Source organism: Aulonocara stuartgranti, assembly GCF_965226115.1.
Source record: "Aulonocara stuartgranti genome assembly, chromosome: 20".
In the NCBI taxonomy this organism is placed as follows: Eukaryota; Metazoa; Chordata; class Actinopteri; order Cichliformes; family Cichlidae; genus Aulonocara; species Aulonocara stuartgranti.
The window spans coordinates 32,441,720-32,454,522 of NC_138956.1; the positions used below are offsets into that span (position 1 = coordinate 32,441,720).

General features: G+C 37.8%; 1 protein-coding gene across 5 annotated transcripts in view; it reads left to right on the top strand.

Annotated features, from left to right (window-relative positions):
• hspg2 (heparan sulfate proteoglycan 2) overlaps window positions 1–9,024 on the top strand; it is a 97,459-nt gene extending 88,435 nt beyond the window's left edge. For all 5 annotated transcript variants that reach the window (XM_082518352.1, XM_082518354.1, XM_082518356.1 and 2 more), the window contains 6 exons: window positions 4,241–4,316; window positions 4,414–4,492; window positions 5,162–5,232; window positions 5,328–5,411; window positions 5,702–5,805; window positions 6,369–9,024. In XM_082518352.1, the coding sequence (XP_082374478.1) occupies window positions 4,241–4,316; window positions 4,414–4,492; window positions 5,162–5,232; window positions 5,328–5,411; window positions 5,702–5,805; window positions 6,369–6,541 (587 nt within the window). In that variant the 3' untranslated portion in view covers window positions 6,542–9,024. The remainder of the gene's footprint in view (window positions 1–4,240; window positions 4,317–4,413; window positions 4,493–5,161; window positions 5,233–5,327; window positions 5,412–5,701; window positions 5,806–6,368) is intronic.
• The last annotated feature ends 3,779 nt before the right edge of the window (window positions 9,025–12,803 follow it).

The window sequence follows — 12,803 nt, forward strand, 5'->3', positions numbered from 1 at the left end:
AGCAAGTATTCGTCCACACATCAGCCAGCCCATCCTTCAGCTCAGATGAGCTTGAAATAGTTGAAGGGAGCTTTTTGGGAAACCACTACAAGGTAGAGGATTTCCTCGGAGAAGGGGGCTTTGGTATTGTAGCCAAATGCCGTGATACTAAAACCAACCAAGCTGTGGCTATTAAAGTGAACAAGAACCGCACTGATATTCTGGAACAGGCAAAAAAGGAAATTTTCATCCTGGAGCAGCTGCAAAGGTTGGATCCAGATGCCGCCAACATTGTTCAATGGAACGGCTTTTTCCTTGACAGAGAGCGAGTTTGCCTGAAATTTGAACTCCTACGTAGATCAATGCCTGTGGGACTACATAGGGGACCCGAATAACCGGCGTCTCCCCATAAGCGAAGTCAGGCCAATTTTAGGTCAACTCACAAATGCTCTGTCCCACCTGGGTTCTTTGGGAATAGTGCACGCTGACCTCAAACCTGGCAACATCATGGTTGTAAAACGCTATGAGTCTCCAGTCAAAGTCAGACTTATAGACTTTGGCCTCGCATGTCCTGCGTCTGCAGTGATGCCTGGTGACCGTGTGGGGACGGTTGGTTATAGTGCACCTGAGGTTATGCTTGGCCTTCCTTATAACGAAGCATGTGACATGTGGTCTCTGGGGCTGGTGGCTGTTGAGCTTGTTACAGGGGTGCCACTCTACCCTGAAAAAAAATATTATGATGTTTTGAAATTCATCATAGAGACTCAGGGTCAGCCACCAGATCATGTTCTCGATTCTGGCGTGTATACTGAAGACTATTTCACAAAAGACAACTACAACTACAACCAACAGCGCTGGACATTTAAGACCGCCCAACAATTTAAATACGAGACAGGATATGAATCTTTGGAGACAAGATACATAAAACTGACACGTCTGGATGACCTCGAACAAATAATGATGTTTAGACGAGGACCAGAAGATGGCCAACGCTTATTTGTCAGACTAATTAAAGAGATGTTGGCCTTGGATCCACACCAGCGGATAACACCCTCTCAGGTTCTACGGCATCCCTTTTTCAACCCTGGCCTCTCCAACAGGTTCCCAAGTATCAACATTGAAAGACCATACAGAGTCAACTCTCCAGCATGGCATCTTCCACCCTGGACAAAAGTGATAAAAACACAAACTGGGGTTGGAAAAGGATATTAACAGCAAATTACACTGGAAATATTAATTAAGCTGCTCCAATAATTATCACTTTGGCTTTTTTTTTTTTAAATTTTCACTCCCCCCACCCCAAACAGTCGCGGCAGATGACTGTCCCTTCCTGAGCCTGGTTCTGTCGAAGGTTTCTTCCTTTTTAAAGGGAGTTTTTCCTTCCCACTGTCACTAAATGCTTGCTCATAGGGAATCTTCTGATTGCTGGGGTGGCCAAAACTCTGGGGGAACTAGCAATTCTTGTGAAAATTAAAAAAAAAAAAAGCCTACCAATATTCAAAGCAGAGCAGCGGACACCTTACCATCACATCAGTCCTTTAATCCGACCTAAAACACCATGTTTACAGAAATAAATTCCATACAAATTGGAACTAAATTGTTGTTTTTGATTGTTTATAAATATATATACCCTTCAGCCTCCTAGTAGACATACCTGTGTTATAAATGTGAAACTCCTCTGATTTTCAGAAAAGTTGACCTCTGACCTTGAAGTCAAGGTCACTGAGCTTTAAGCTTCACAGAGATTTTCAGTAGATGCAACCATGGTATTGATTTGAAAAATCGACACAATCACAAACTTGGATGTCCACCGCACCTCGCCATATACCAAAGATTAAGAGGTGTTTTTTTCTAGGTTTTTATAAAGATTACAAAACACAAATAACAAAAATGCCAACGCTATTGTCATTTTTGACAACGCTATTTTGATGTTGTCTAATGTAGCGCAAAAAAATAAAACAAACCCAAAACTTAATAAATAAAGTAAATAAGGTATATACTACATAGTATACAAAATTTTAGTGGTCCACAATGGGGTCAATGAACAGAATGAAGGAAGTAAGTCTTTTATATGACAATGGTGTGAAAAAGCGTTTTCCTATTTATTTGTATGTTTTTCACACTTAAACATTTCAGATCATCAAACATTTTTTTTCTTTTTTATGTAAAAAGAAAAATCCTTTAACTGTCCAGTTTTCTTGATGTTATGATGCTTCTACCACTGGTTTGTCATTAATAAATCAGACTTTGGCTGCTGCAGCAGAAAAAGACAAAGAGAAAATGTAATCACACAAATCAGAGGTGCAGATTTACACTTTACCTGAAACAGAGCAAAAGTGCTTTTTAAATAGGTTAATGAATATTAAGTAATATAGGCTAGATGTCTGGACATTACTAGTTTCGTTTGGGCCTTCTGGGCCATTAGTCCTCTGGCTTATTGCCAGTTACCAGCCAAATAGCTTGTGTATTTTATTATCTTAGTGTGTTAAAGATTCTAGTTCTTATTCTGGTCAAACTGTGCTTCATTATTTGTTTACAGCACAGCTACAGTTCCAGGTGACTTCAAGTATACTACATGTCAATGGCCAGCAGCCTGTATTCAGTTTGAATATTGCTGTAAATGTACCTGGATCTGTTTCTATTGGGTTGTGAATTTAGTCTCACTGTTACATCCAATTTTTAGAGTGGGATAAAGACAAAAAGAAACAAGAGAGAATGGATTTGTAGTTAGAAATCCAAAGTTGCTTCTGTTTTGCCCACACACATTGATGATGATTTCACATCACTAAGCAGGTTATCAAATGTGGACAGAATGTTAGCAGAAGCTTATAATTCTCATAAGATTCTGTTTTTGTGTCATTCAATACAATGTGTTTATGTGTGACATTCTGATATGAATCATAGTATCTTAAGGAATTCCAAAAATGGCTGCCAGGACAGCTGCCACCACACTGATGTGACACACTACAAATCAACTCTTTGATGCTCTGTGCTGAGTCTGCACAATAACCTGCACTTAAACATTCATTTAATATCACGTACACATATACACATACTGTCCCTCAAGAAGACACTGAGAAAAAATAAAGAATAACATTGAGACTAACTTTGCCATAAGTCATAGGTGTCAAACTCTGGCCCGCGGGCCAAATTTGGCCCGCAGCCTAATTACATTTGGCCCGCGAAGCCATACCAAATTACTATTAGAGCTGGCCTACTGGTATTATACAGCTAATATATATATTGTTTGGTATTAAGCTTTGCTTGTTCCATATTCAGTTTTCCAGCAAAACTTATTTGAGTCCATAAGAAAAGATTCATTCTTATATCTGGAGGAAGATTTTTTTTTCAATAAATATTAATGTTAGCCCGCGACTTTGTTCCAGTTTTGAATTTTGGCCCACTGTGTATTTGAGTTTGACACCCCTGCTGTAGAGCATCCCTCCATGGATATGCCGCCCAAGACCATCACTGTGCACCGGGTGAACCTGCTCTCATCTGTGAAAAGCACAGGGCGCGGTGATGGACCTGCCAATTCTTGTATTCTTTGGCAAATGCCAATCGGGCAGTGGTCCCAAAAGTGGATGTCGGGCACTCAGACCATCCTCATAAAGTCTGTTTCTCATTGTTTGATTCACATCGGTGTCCTGCTGGAGGTCATTTTAGGGCACTCTGGCAGTGCTCAGCCTGTTCCTACACAAAGGAGCAGATACCAGTCCTGGTGATGGTTTAGGGACTTTCTACGGCACTGTCAAGCTCTCCTAGAATAACTGTATGTCTCCTAAAGTCTCCTGCATGCTCATGAGACTGTGTTTGGAGATGCAACAAACCTAGCAATGACATGTACTGTGCCATCCTAGATGAGTGGGGCTACATGTGCAACATCTGTACAGTCGAGGTATCGCGCTAAATGAAAACTAAAAAAATAAAATTTAAATCAAGAGGCAAAAAATGTCAGTGAGAAAAAAAATTCCCTGTTTTTGGGTTTGTCTCATTGTTGAGTAGCTGCTGTATCTACCAGACAAATAAGACAGTTTTTTTAAAAAAAGCCTGTGGTTACACTATGGTTACATAGTGTTTTTTTCTGTCGAAGAATGGGACTGTAGAAATTGTCTAGAAATGTTGCATCTAATCAAGTCTGTTTTACCAGGAATTCTCTGTACTTTTACCACTAGAGGGCACCATAAGTTCAAGTGAAGGTGAACCAGCTTTACTGTGACTTGAATCTGTTTTTATGCTTATTTTATTGTATTTATTGCAGATTCACCCTATCAGTATGCAGCTCATTTCAACAATAATGGATACATTGCACTTCCTAAATCCATTTTCCCAAGAAGGTAAATAATTTGTTTTCACATTTAGTGAATTTATATGAATTAATATAATGATGAAGTGAAATTATTATTGTGGTGCTGTTGTTTTTTACTGTTTAAGTGCCCACGATTCACCAGAAACAATTGAAATGGAGATCAACACCAGCTCCTCTGATGGCCTGATCCTATGGCAGGGAGTGGTGAGTCCTGGTTCTGCCTAGTTCTGTGCCTTATATTCATATTTCTCCTCCATGTTTTCATTCCCAACCTAACTTTGCTACTGCACTCGAGCACTCTTAATCATCACTGTGACTGTAAAAAAAAGAAAAGAAAAGAATTGCTGCCATTTTCATAGCATTTCATGTCATTTATAGACTTCAGTGCGGTCGGTAATACATAACTGATGCATTACTACATCTTTCATCATTACACTATCAAATCTTCTGCTGAAGCTATGTCATTTTCAGGCATGCTGACTGTAAGCCTGGCACCCTCTGACACCACTAAATAAATGCATGTTGCTTCTCTAACTCACCCCCTCAATTTTCCTCAGGAGACCAATGGTGCACGCATTTTGCGAAAGGTGCATGCTATTAAAAAGGTATCCACTTTTTTTTTTCCCATCTGTGCCAAATGAATTGTATCTTTGTTTGTAAGGTACTATATCATCAGTCCTCTTTTGACATTGTTAGTTTGCATGGAACATTTTGTGTCACTGCCAGGAATGATCTCACTACACTGGTTCATGTTTGCTGTTATAGCGCTTGTTCTGCAATATGACCACAGGTCAGCTGGTCCGTGTTCAGCAATTCATACACAGTCACACAACAAGCTGTGACCTTGTTGTGACCTAACATATTTAATTCCAGGAACCTGGAGAACATGGCAAACGCAAGGACTTTATTAGCCTCGGCCTACAGAATGGACGCCTTGTTTTCAGGTAGGTCTGTTCTGAAATTCTCTAAATCTTCTGACATGCAGATTAGGAAAAAATGTTTACAACTCATAATTATGGTCATGATTTGTATTATCTAGTTACCAACTGGGAAGTGGAGAGGCACAAATCTTTTCCGACAGGTCAATCAATGACGGCAGATGGCATAAGATCACAGCAGTCAGGTATGATTGCATTTCATTATCCTGCAGTCATTTGCTTTTACATTCTAGATGTATTTAATAAAATAAAGCACTATGAGTTGTGGTTGTCTTCTTTCATCAATAGCTACTTAATTTTCTGTCTCAGTAGAATACATCTATTATTTATATCAAATGAACGTATACTTTTTGTACTATAACTTGTAACTTCTGTAACTTTGTCAGATTATCTGTTGTTGAAAAGGTTGATTATTAACCTGTGGAGTTCCATAATTTCTTGAATTAACTTGTGTTGTGTGGCTCTTTTCTCACAGAACTGGAAAAGATGGCTATATCCAGGTTGATGGAGGAGCCAAGCTACATGGACAATCTAAAGGCAAAAGCCTCATGGTCAACACCAAAGGCAGTATATATCTTGGTGCGTAGAATGGCAGGATTGAGTCCACAAAGTGACAAAATATAGATGGATTATTTGAAAAAACAGGACTAAAATACTGCACAATTGAATACATTCATTCACAAATATAAGTTAAATAATACATGAATAGTGATGAATTAATAATAAATAATAATCCATTCTTCCATTTTCTTAACCGCTTGTCCAGTGCACAGTCACAGGGGGGCTGGCACTTATCCCAGCTGTCATTGTTCAAAGACAGTCAGATAAATAATGAGTTGTAACACAAGTCAGAGGATTTTCTGGCTACTTAGTTTCCCTGAAAAAAATTGAGCTTTTCAGAGGCATTATTGTGTCAAAGTAGTTCACATATTTTTCCTGGCATGCAAACAATTTTCACACAATTCTTTAGCCTTCATAGCATTATCGTTACCTTTTAATTTTTCTTGGTTACAATGGAAATAGTTTCTCACTGTGTTTATCTATCATCTAGCTTTATTCCAGTATGTCAGTTTCAGACATGCTTTTCTTCAATATTTGCAAATCAATAAAGTTACCTATGTGGGTGTGATTCCATGCAACAGGTGGAGCCCCGGGTATGACTGCCATGACAGGAGGGAAGTTTTCATCAGGAATGAAGGGCTGTGTGAGGAACCTGGCACTGATGAATGCTCGCCCAGGACAGCAGCCAGCCCAGGCCATTGACCTGCAAGCCCACGCGGCCCATGGCATCAACGTGCAGCCATGCTCTTCATAGACTGCTGCACACACGTACACAAACACACATAGAGACTTTGAAGAAACATCACACACACACACACACACACACACACACACACACACACACACACACACACACACAGCAAACCTACACAAAAAGACTTACACAAATAGAGCCTGACACATACTTGGTGCTTTGCTGCTACCAAAAAAAAAAGATTACACAACAAGATGCATTTATCTGTGTGCAGTAAAACCAAAAAAAAGACAGAAAAATTCAGACAATATTAACACGTCTTCTCTTCCTCGGTGTTGTATTCTTGATGAAGGACTATTAACACAGGAAAACCAGTACAGTTTACATACTTCCAGCAGTAGAATTAGCCATGAGAAAAGTAAAACATATTAGGCCTTCTACGATGGGTCAGATCCTAAGGAGGTGGAGATGTTTTTACAGCACTGAATTTTTATTTATATACATATGATTATATATATTATATTTGTGGGGGGAAACATGCAAACTAACCATAACTGCTCTTCATCTTTCCTAGAATTGTTTCTGGGTTCTAGTACTCTGTGTCCTGGGCTTTTTAAAGGCCTAACTGTATTAATACCTGAAGACTTTTAGGCCTTCTTTCTTCACTTCTGTAGAGGAACCTTTTCATTGCGAGCATGCTTACAGTCTTTCCTGAACCGTTGGGAGAGGAGTGCACATGGTCACAGTCACTTGCAGCTTCAGCACACAACTCAGGACGTCAAATACAAAGGATTAAAAGCTAAGGATATAAGTACCGCTGCTTCAGCTTGGCTTATTGTTGATTCACTAGTAATTTGCAGTGCTTTTTGTCTTCTGTCTATATATTTTTTTTATTTTTAAAGAAAGAAATCTTGGTGCTAAGGTGAGACATTAAAATACAGCACATAGTCAAATAGTTAATATGTCACATGTAGAGGTTTTATTTAGTAATTTGGCATAGATCAGCATACAGTCATTACTTTTGTTGATGTGCATGGCATTTTTGGATTGATTTAATGGCGGTATGGCATTGTTTGTTGCCTCAACAGCCTTATTTGATTGAGTAGATCTCAAAGAAGGAGTTTAAGTGAACTGAAAATGTGTCATTTTTTATGTATGGTTATTGAAGATATTGTTTTATGTGTTAAACTATCTGCCAGTCAGGTAGATATCTGTGTCAACTAAGAATGAGTGTATATGTGAAGTAAATTTGTTTGTTATGTATGTTTTAGACCTTTCCGTTTTTTCACAGAACACTCCACATTCAGCCGCAGTAAGGGTCAGATGTGTGCATTTGGGTTTGTGTTTGTGTGCATGTGTCATTATCCATATCCTCAGGAGGATCAATGCAGAACTGCCTCAAGGTTTTACACAGGTTTGGTAGCTTTAGAGACACCTCACTAAGCTATGAAACTCTGAAGGCTCTGTGGTTCTATGGGATGTTTTCTCTCCAAAGAGAGATTCATCCGCAGCACATAGTTGGATTAGTGTTTGGCCATGTGTGAATGCAGTGGAAGCCTCCTGCAGGTGCTGTGATCAATAGTGTAGCTCTAATAAAATAAAGCATGCTCGCAAGCCTTTAGTTGACCACACCACACAATGGCACAATCACTTTGGGATTCACAAACCCTTTTCTTGTTTTTTTTGTAAGCTTAAAATATTTGTATTAATATCCTAAAATGAGCAGCATCCTTTCACATAGAGTTGCACCGTTTTAATTTATTTTGTGTTTTTCTTTTTTTCCCTGCTTTTTTATTGCTTTCTAGGCTCGATTCTACTGTTTTAGAACAATTACAGAAGCTTGCTACTTTCTTTTCTTTGGTTATTGTGTATTGCCTCCCACACCCTGTTGTTTTTCTCCTGATGTTCGATTTCAATAGGGCCCACCTGGAAACTTCTTCAAAAATGACCCCAACAAGGTTCCATTAAAGGTTAACATGTGATATTTGACTGGAGCTTCCTGGTCAAATGGATGAAAAGTGGTCTTATTATTCACTAATTGAAAAAAGTCTTGGGCTCCAAATGTATGAGTGCACAGAATGATGTCATCATGAACAAGCGGGATGAAGAAAGCTAACGCTGTGGTCCAGGTTAGGACATTAAAGCAGATAATGATGGTGTGTGTGCCCCTTGGTGGGTGCCTTATGTGTATCTGCTCTTAAACTGGATTTTCACACATACACTGTACACTGTCACCAAATGCGGTTAGTGAGAAACTGATAGCTGCTTTTGGTTTATTTTACTCCACTACAAATAAAGAAAGGTGCACTTTTGGTTTTGGATTTTAACTTGCTGTTTTTATTTTTATTTTTTCATTGATCATTTTACTCCTTCACTTCTGAGCGGCAGACAAAAGCAAATTCTTACTGTATCAGATAAATGAATGAAAGTGTACCAGCTGAAAAATGTCTATGTCAAAATGACTTGACTGTTTCATTTCCAATGTTGAAAGATGCTCTTCTTGCCCTTGGTGTTTCTTAATTAAAAACAAAATTCATGTGCTATTTGTACGTTGTGAGACTTGTTTTTTGCTGTAATTCACATTACTGTTCAGAAATAATCCATTGTATCGTACAGATATACCTTTAACATGATCTCTGAGAGGTTGATTTAAACACCTTATTAAAAATTCCAGATCCATCCAAGTCCATCCAATTCCATGATAACCTGTCCCATTGGTTCAGTTCTGAACCAAATAGATAACTAGACAATAGTCTAGTTATCTATTTGTTAAGTGACAGTGTAAAAAAGTAAATAATAATAGGATGTGTTCCTCCAGTAATAGACTGATAACTTCTGGAGGGCGTACCCTACCCATTATGTGGTTGGATACTCTCCAGCCCCTAGTTATGGCACTAATTATGCCTAAACATTCAATAACATATTCAATAACATGAATTACAGTGATAATACAGGAGAATATCCTAAATACATTTAAGCAGACACCAGTTGCTGATTAAGACATAACATTTCTCTTCCTTAAAGACCTTTCACAGTTAAAGTAATCATGAAGTTGCAGTTTCTTAAAAAGAAGGCTATCAAATTTATGAAATGTCCCAAATTATTGGTGGGCTGTGTGTCTTTGTTTCACCAGTGAGTCTAGAACTAATCCACAATAGAAGACAAAGGCTGTCAAAAATGCAGGTAGCATTTAGCACAAATTTCAAGAGTGGGAATAGACTACTGCTACTGCAACACTTGAATCATTGTTTCTTCTTACATGACTGCTTCTCTGTGTGGGCTTTTCTGTGTGCTGTGTCACAGTCTTGGAGACGGTTAGCAGGGAAACTGAGCAGCACCAGAATGGCCTCTTGAACGTGAGTGTAACAAAGACTGTGGGTGAGGCCCTTTCAAATGCATCACAAAACAGTTTAGTATCACAAATTACAAACAAGTTCAACAAATTGTTAGTTTAATGTTATTAATAAGCTGAACTTCATTTCAGGTCATAGCTCATAAATTAATTCTCATGCTGAGAAACGCTAGTTGGCTTAACTACCCCAGGTTTCAAACCTGCTGGTAGGATGTTTGACCAAAACTGATGGTAAAATGGAATTGAGCATAATAAGAATGTCTTTAAACTGTGGGAGGAAAGCATAACTGATAAATGATATAGGGACAGGAAAAATGAAAACTCCTAACACAGAAATGCTGGAAATAAAATTAAAATATTCCTTTACTTTTTGCAAGAATCTGCAGACAAATGAAACTACAAATCACATCACATGCTTCTTCAGCCTGCACAGTCTTTTTTGATGAGGTTGTCACCAAACATGGGCTGTCAGATCACCTACTGACCTGAGATGGCAGGACTTGAGGAGCGTGTATGTCAGTCCAGAAGTTCAGACTATACCAAACATTGATTGTCCTTTAGCCAACTATTGTCAAAATCCTTCTCTTAAGTAACTTAAAATAAAATAGTTATTAAAATGTCTCGAGTGGGAGGGTGAATAGACATATCTTAAACTGGTTGTGCAGTGATTAAGATTATGTGTTCGAGTTTTCTGAGAGCTATGGTTTCCTTAGAAGAGAAAACTGGAGTGCTCACACATACACACGGAGAGAATTTGTGTTGCAAAGCAGTGAGGTTGAAGCAACAACAGTGTGTACTTGTCAACTATAAATGCATCTTTAAAACAAATTTAAAAAAAAACAAGTACAGGTGGATATTTGGGTTTATATTCAACAACAACGCAAGAAAATCAGGATAATTTCTAGAAAGAAAACTGAAGTGAAATTATTGAAAAACAAACACACACATACACACATACATTATAGAAGGCTTAGTAGAGTAAGCTATTTGATCTGTGAGTAATAAAATGTTCTAAATAATTCCAGTCTATAGTCTTTTCTGTAGTTATGATACCACCTGTGGGTTTCTGTTGTGTAAATGCAGAGTAAAGGAACTTCTGAGGATTAGAAAATGGGGTTAATAGCTCCAGTTGTTTGTTTTTACTTTCGTATTAAGTGATATACGTGTTTTGTTTTGTTTTTAATTAAAAATGTGTCAGAGAGTGGCTATTTGTCCAGGGTGTAACAAATGCATGATGGGACAGCTGTCTGCTCCCAGTGGCCCAAAATGTGAAGCGTGTACATGGATAATGGATGGATAGATATCTTCTGTGTTTGCTGCGATGGAACTGCTAATATATCTGTTTCTAGTCTTTTTATTTGTTCTGCATTTAATTCCACTTCACTAAAAGCAACAAAGCGTAACAGCATGTACATATGGTACAAACAAACAAACACTAAAAACATCATCAGCATCAAAACTCCATCCAATATCTTAACTTATTACACTCTTATGAACATGTTTGTGGTGCCCTTAACTTAAACTGTGTTCTTGCTTAAATGTAGTTTTATTTGTATAAACTCAGAGAAAGAACACAGCTGATGAACAGTAATAAACTATGAGATGAGGGTGATGAAAGCAATTCAACCAGTGAAATGGAAACAACTACACAACTAGTAAAAATCTGGAAGAATCTTGTTCATGTTTCACTTATCATGGTTTTTTTTAGCTTAGCTTTAGCTTCATAATCTCATATCTGTCAAGAAAACCAGTGAAGAAAATTTGAATAAGACTGTAATATACACGCGTCCCTCTATGATGTAAAAATCTGTTTGAGTCATATCCCAAAAGCTGTTTATTTTTGCAAGACATAGTGATTTGATATGGACAATCTTCCTGCTTGTAGATGTTATATCACAGTCACATCTGCTCCCAGCCTGTGGCCATTTAGGCCACAGGCTGCAGTGACATGAAAACATAAAACAGATTATTCAGTGAATATGAAGCAAAGGGAGTAACAAGCAAACTGTAGACTCTCAATATGTATATTATTAGTTCCAATAATAAACTCAAAAAAATAAGGAATACAATTCAGATCAGACCTATTTTAATAATTTTGCCTCCTTTCACCACCACAATGAACTGACTGTGACTGAAGAGCAGACTTTGAGCTTTAATTGAAGGGCTTTTACAAGTATGGCATTAACTGTTGAGGAATTAAAGCCCCTTTTTTTATACATTTGCAGAGGATCAAAAGTCATTGGACAGTTGACTGACAAGCAGTTTTATGGCCAGGTGCAAATGAAGGAGGCTGAAAAACCTAAATAAACCCATCAGAGTGACAGAAAAAAAGTTTAGGCATGGACAAATAATCTAGCTCATTCTTAAAAGGAAGGAACACACAGAATTTGCTGAAGTTTTTCCTGAAATAATAAAAATCTATTCACAATGTCAAGTCAAGAACATTCTTGAGGAGGTTGGACTCAACAATCAAGCTGTAATATTATTTCACCATGTTTGACAGATAATGTGTCAGTTACTTTAAGTTATTCTTTGTCTTCATCTGTCCAAAACTTTTTTGCATTTTTGTATAAGTTGTTTTCTTAAAAACAACAAAATCCATGTAGTTGAGTGTAAAAAGTGGTTTGCACCTTACTGTGAATGAATTGTATTTACATGCATACTGACATCTCTTGAATGAAGAGTTTTACCATGATGAGCATATCTCCTCAAGAATGTGACTTGGCTAGATGTTGTGATTAGGTTATATTAATTATGGAAAACAAATCTGAAAACAAGGCATTTCTTCTTATTAAGAATGAACTAGGTTTCTGATTTGACCGCTCCTATTTTTTCTATAATTTTGTTTATTTTGCTTTTTTTTAACCCCTCTTATGCCTGACCATGAAAGTGCTCGCCAGTCAATTGTCCAACTACTCTGGAGCCTCTAATTAAAATTTTAAAAAAAATAAGCTGTAAGACCTGAACAGT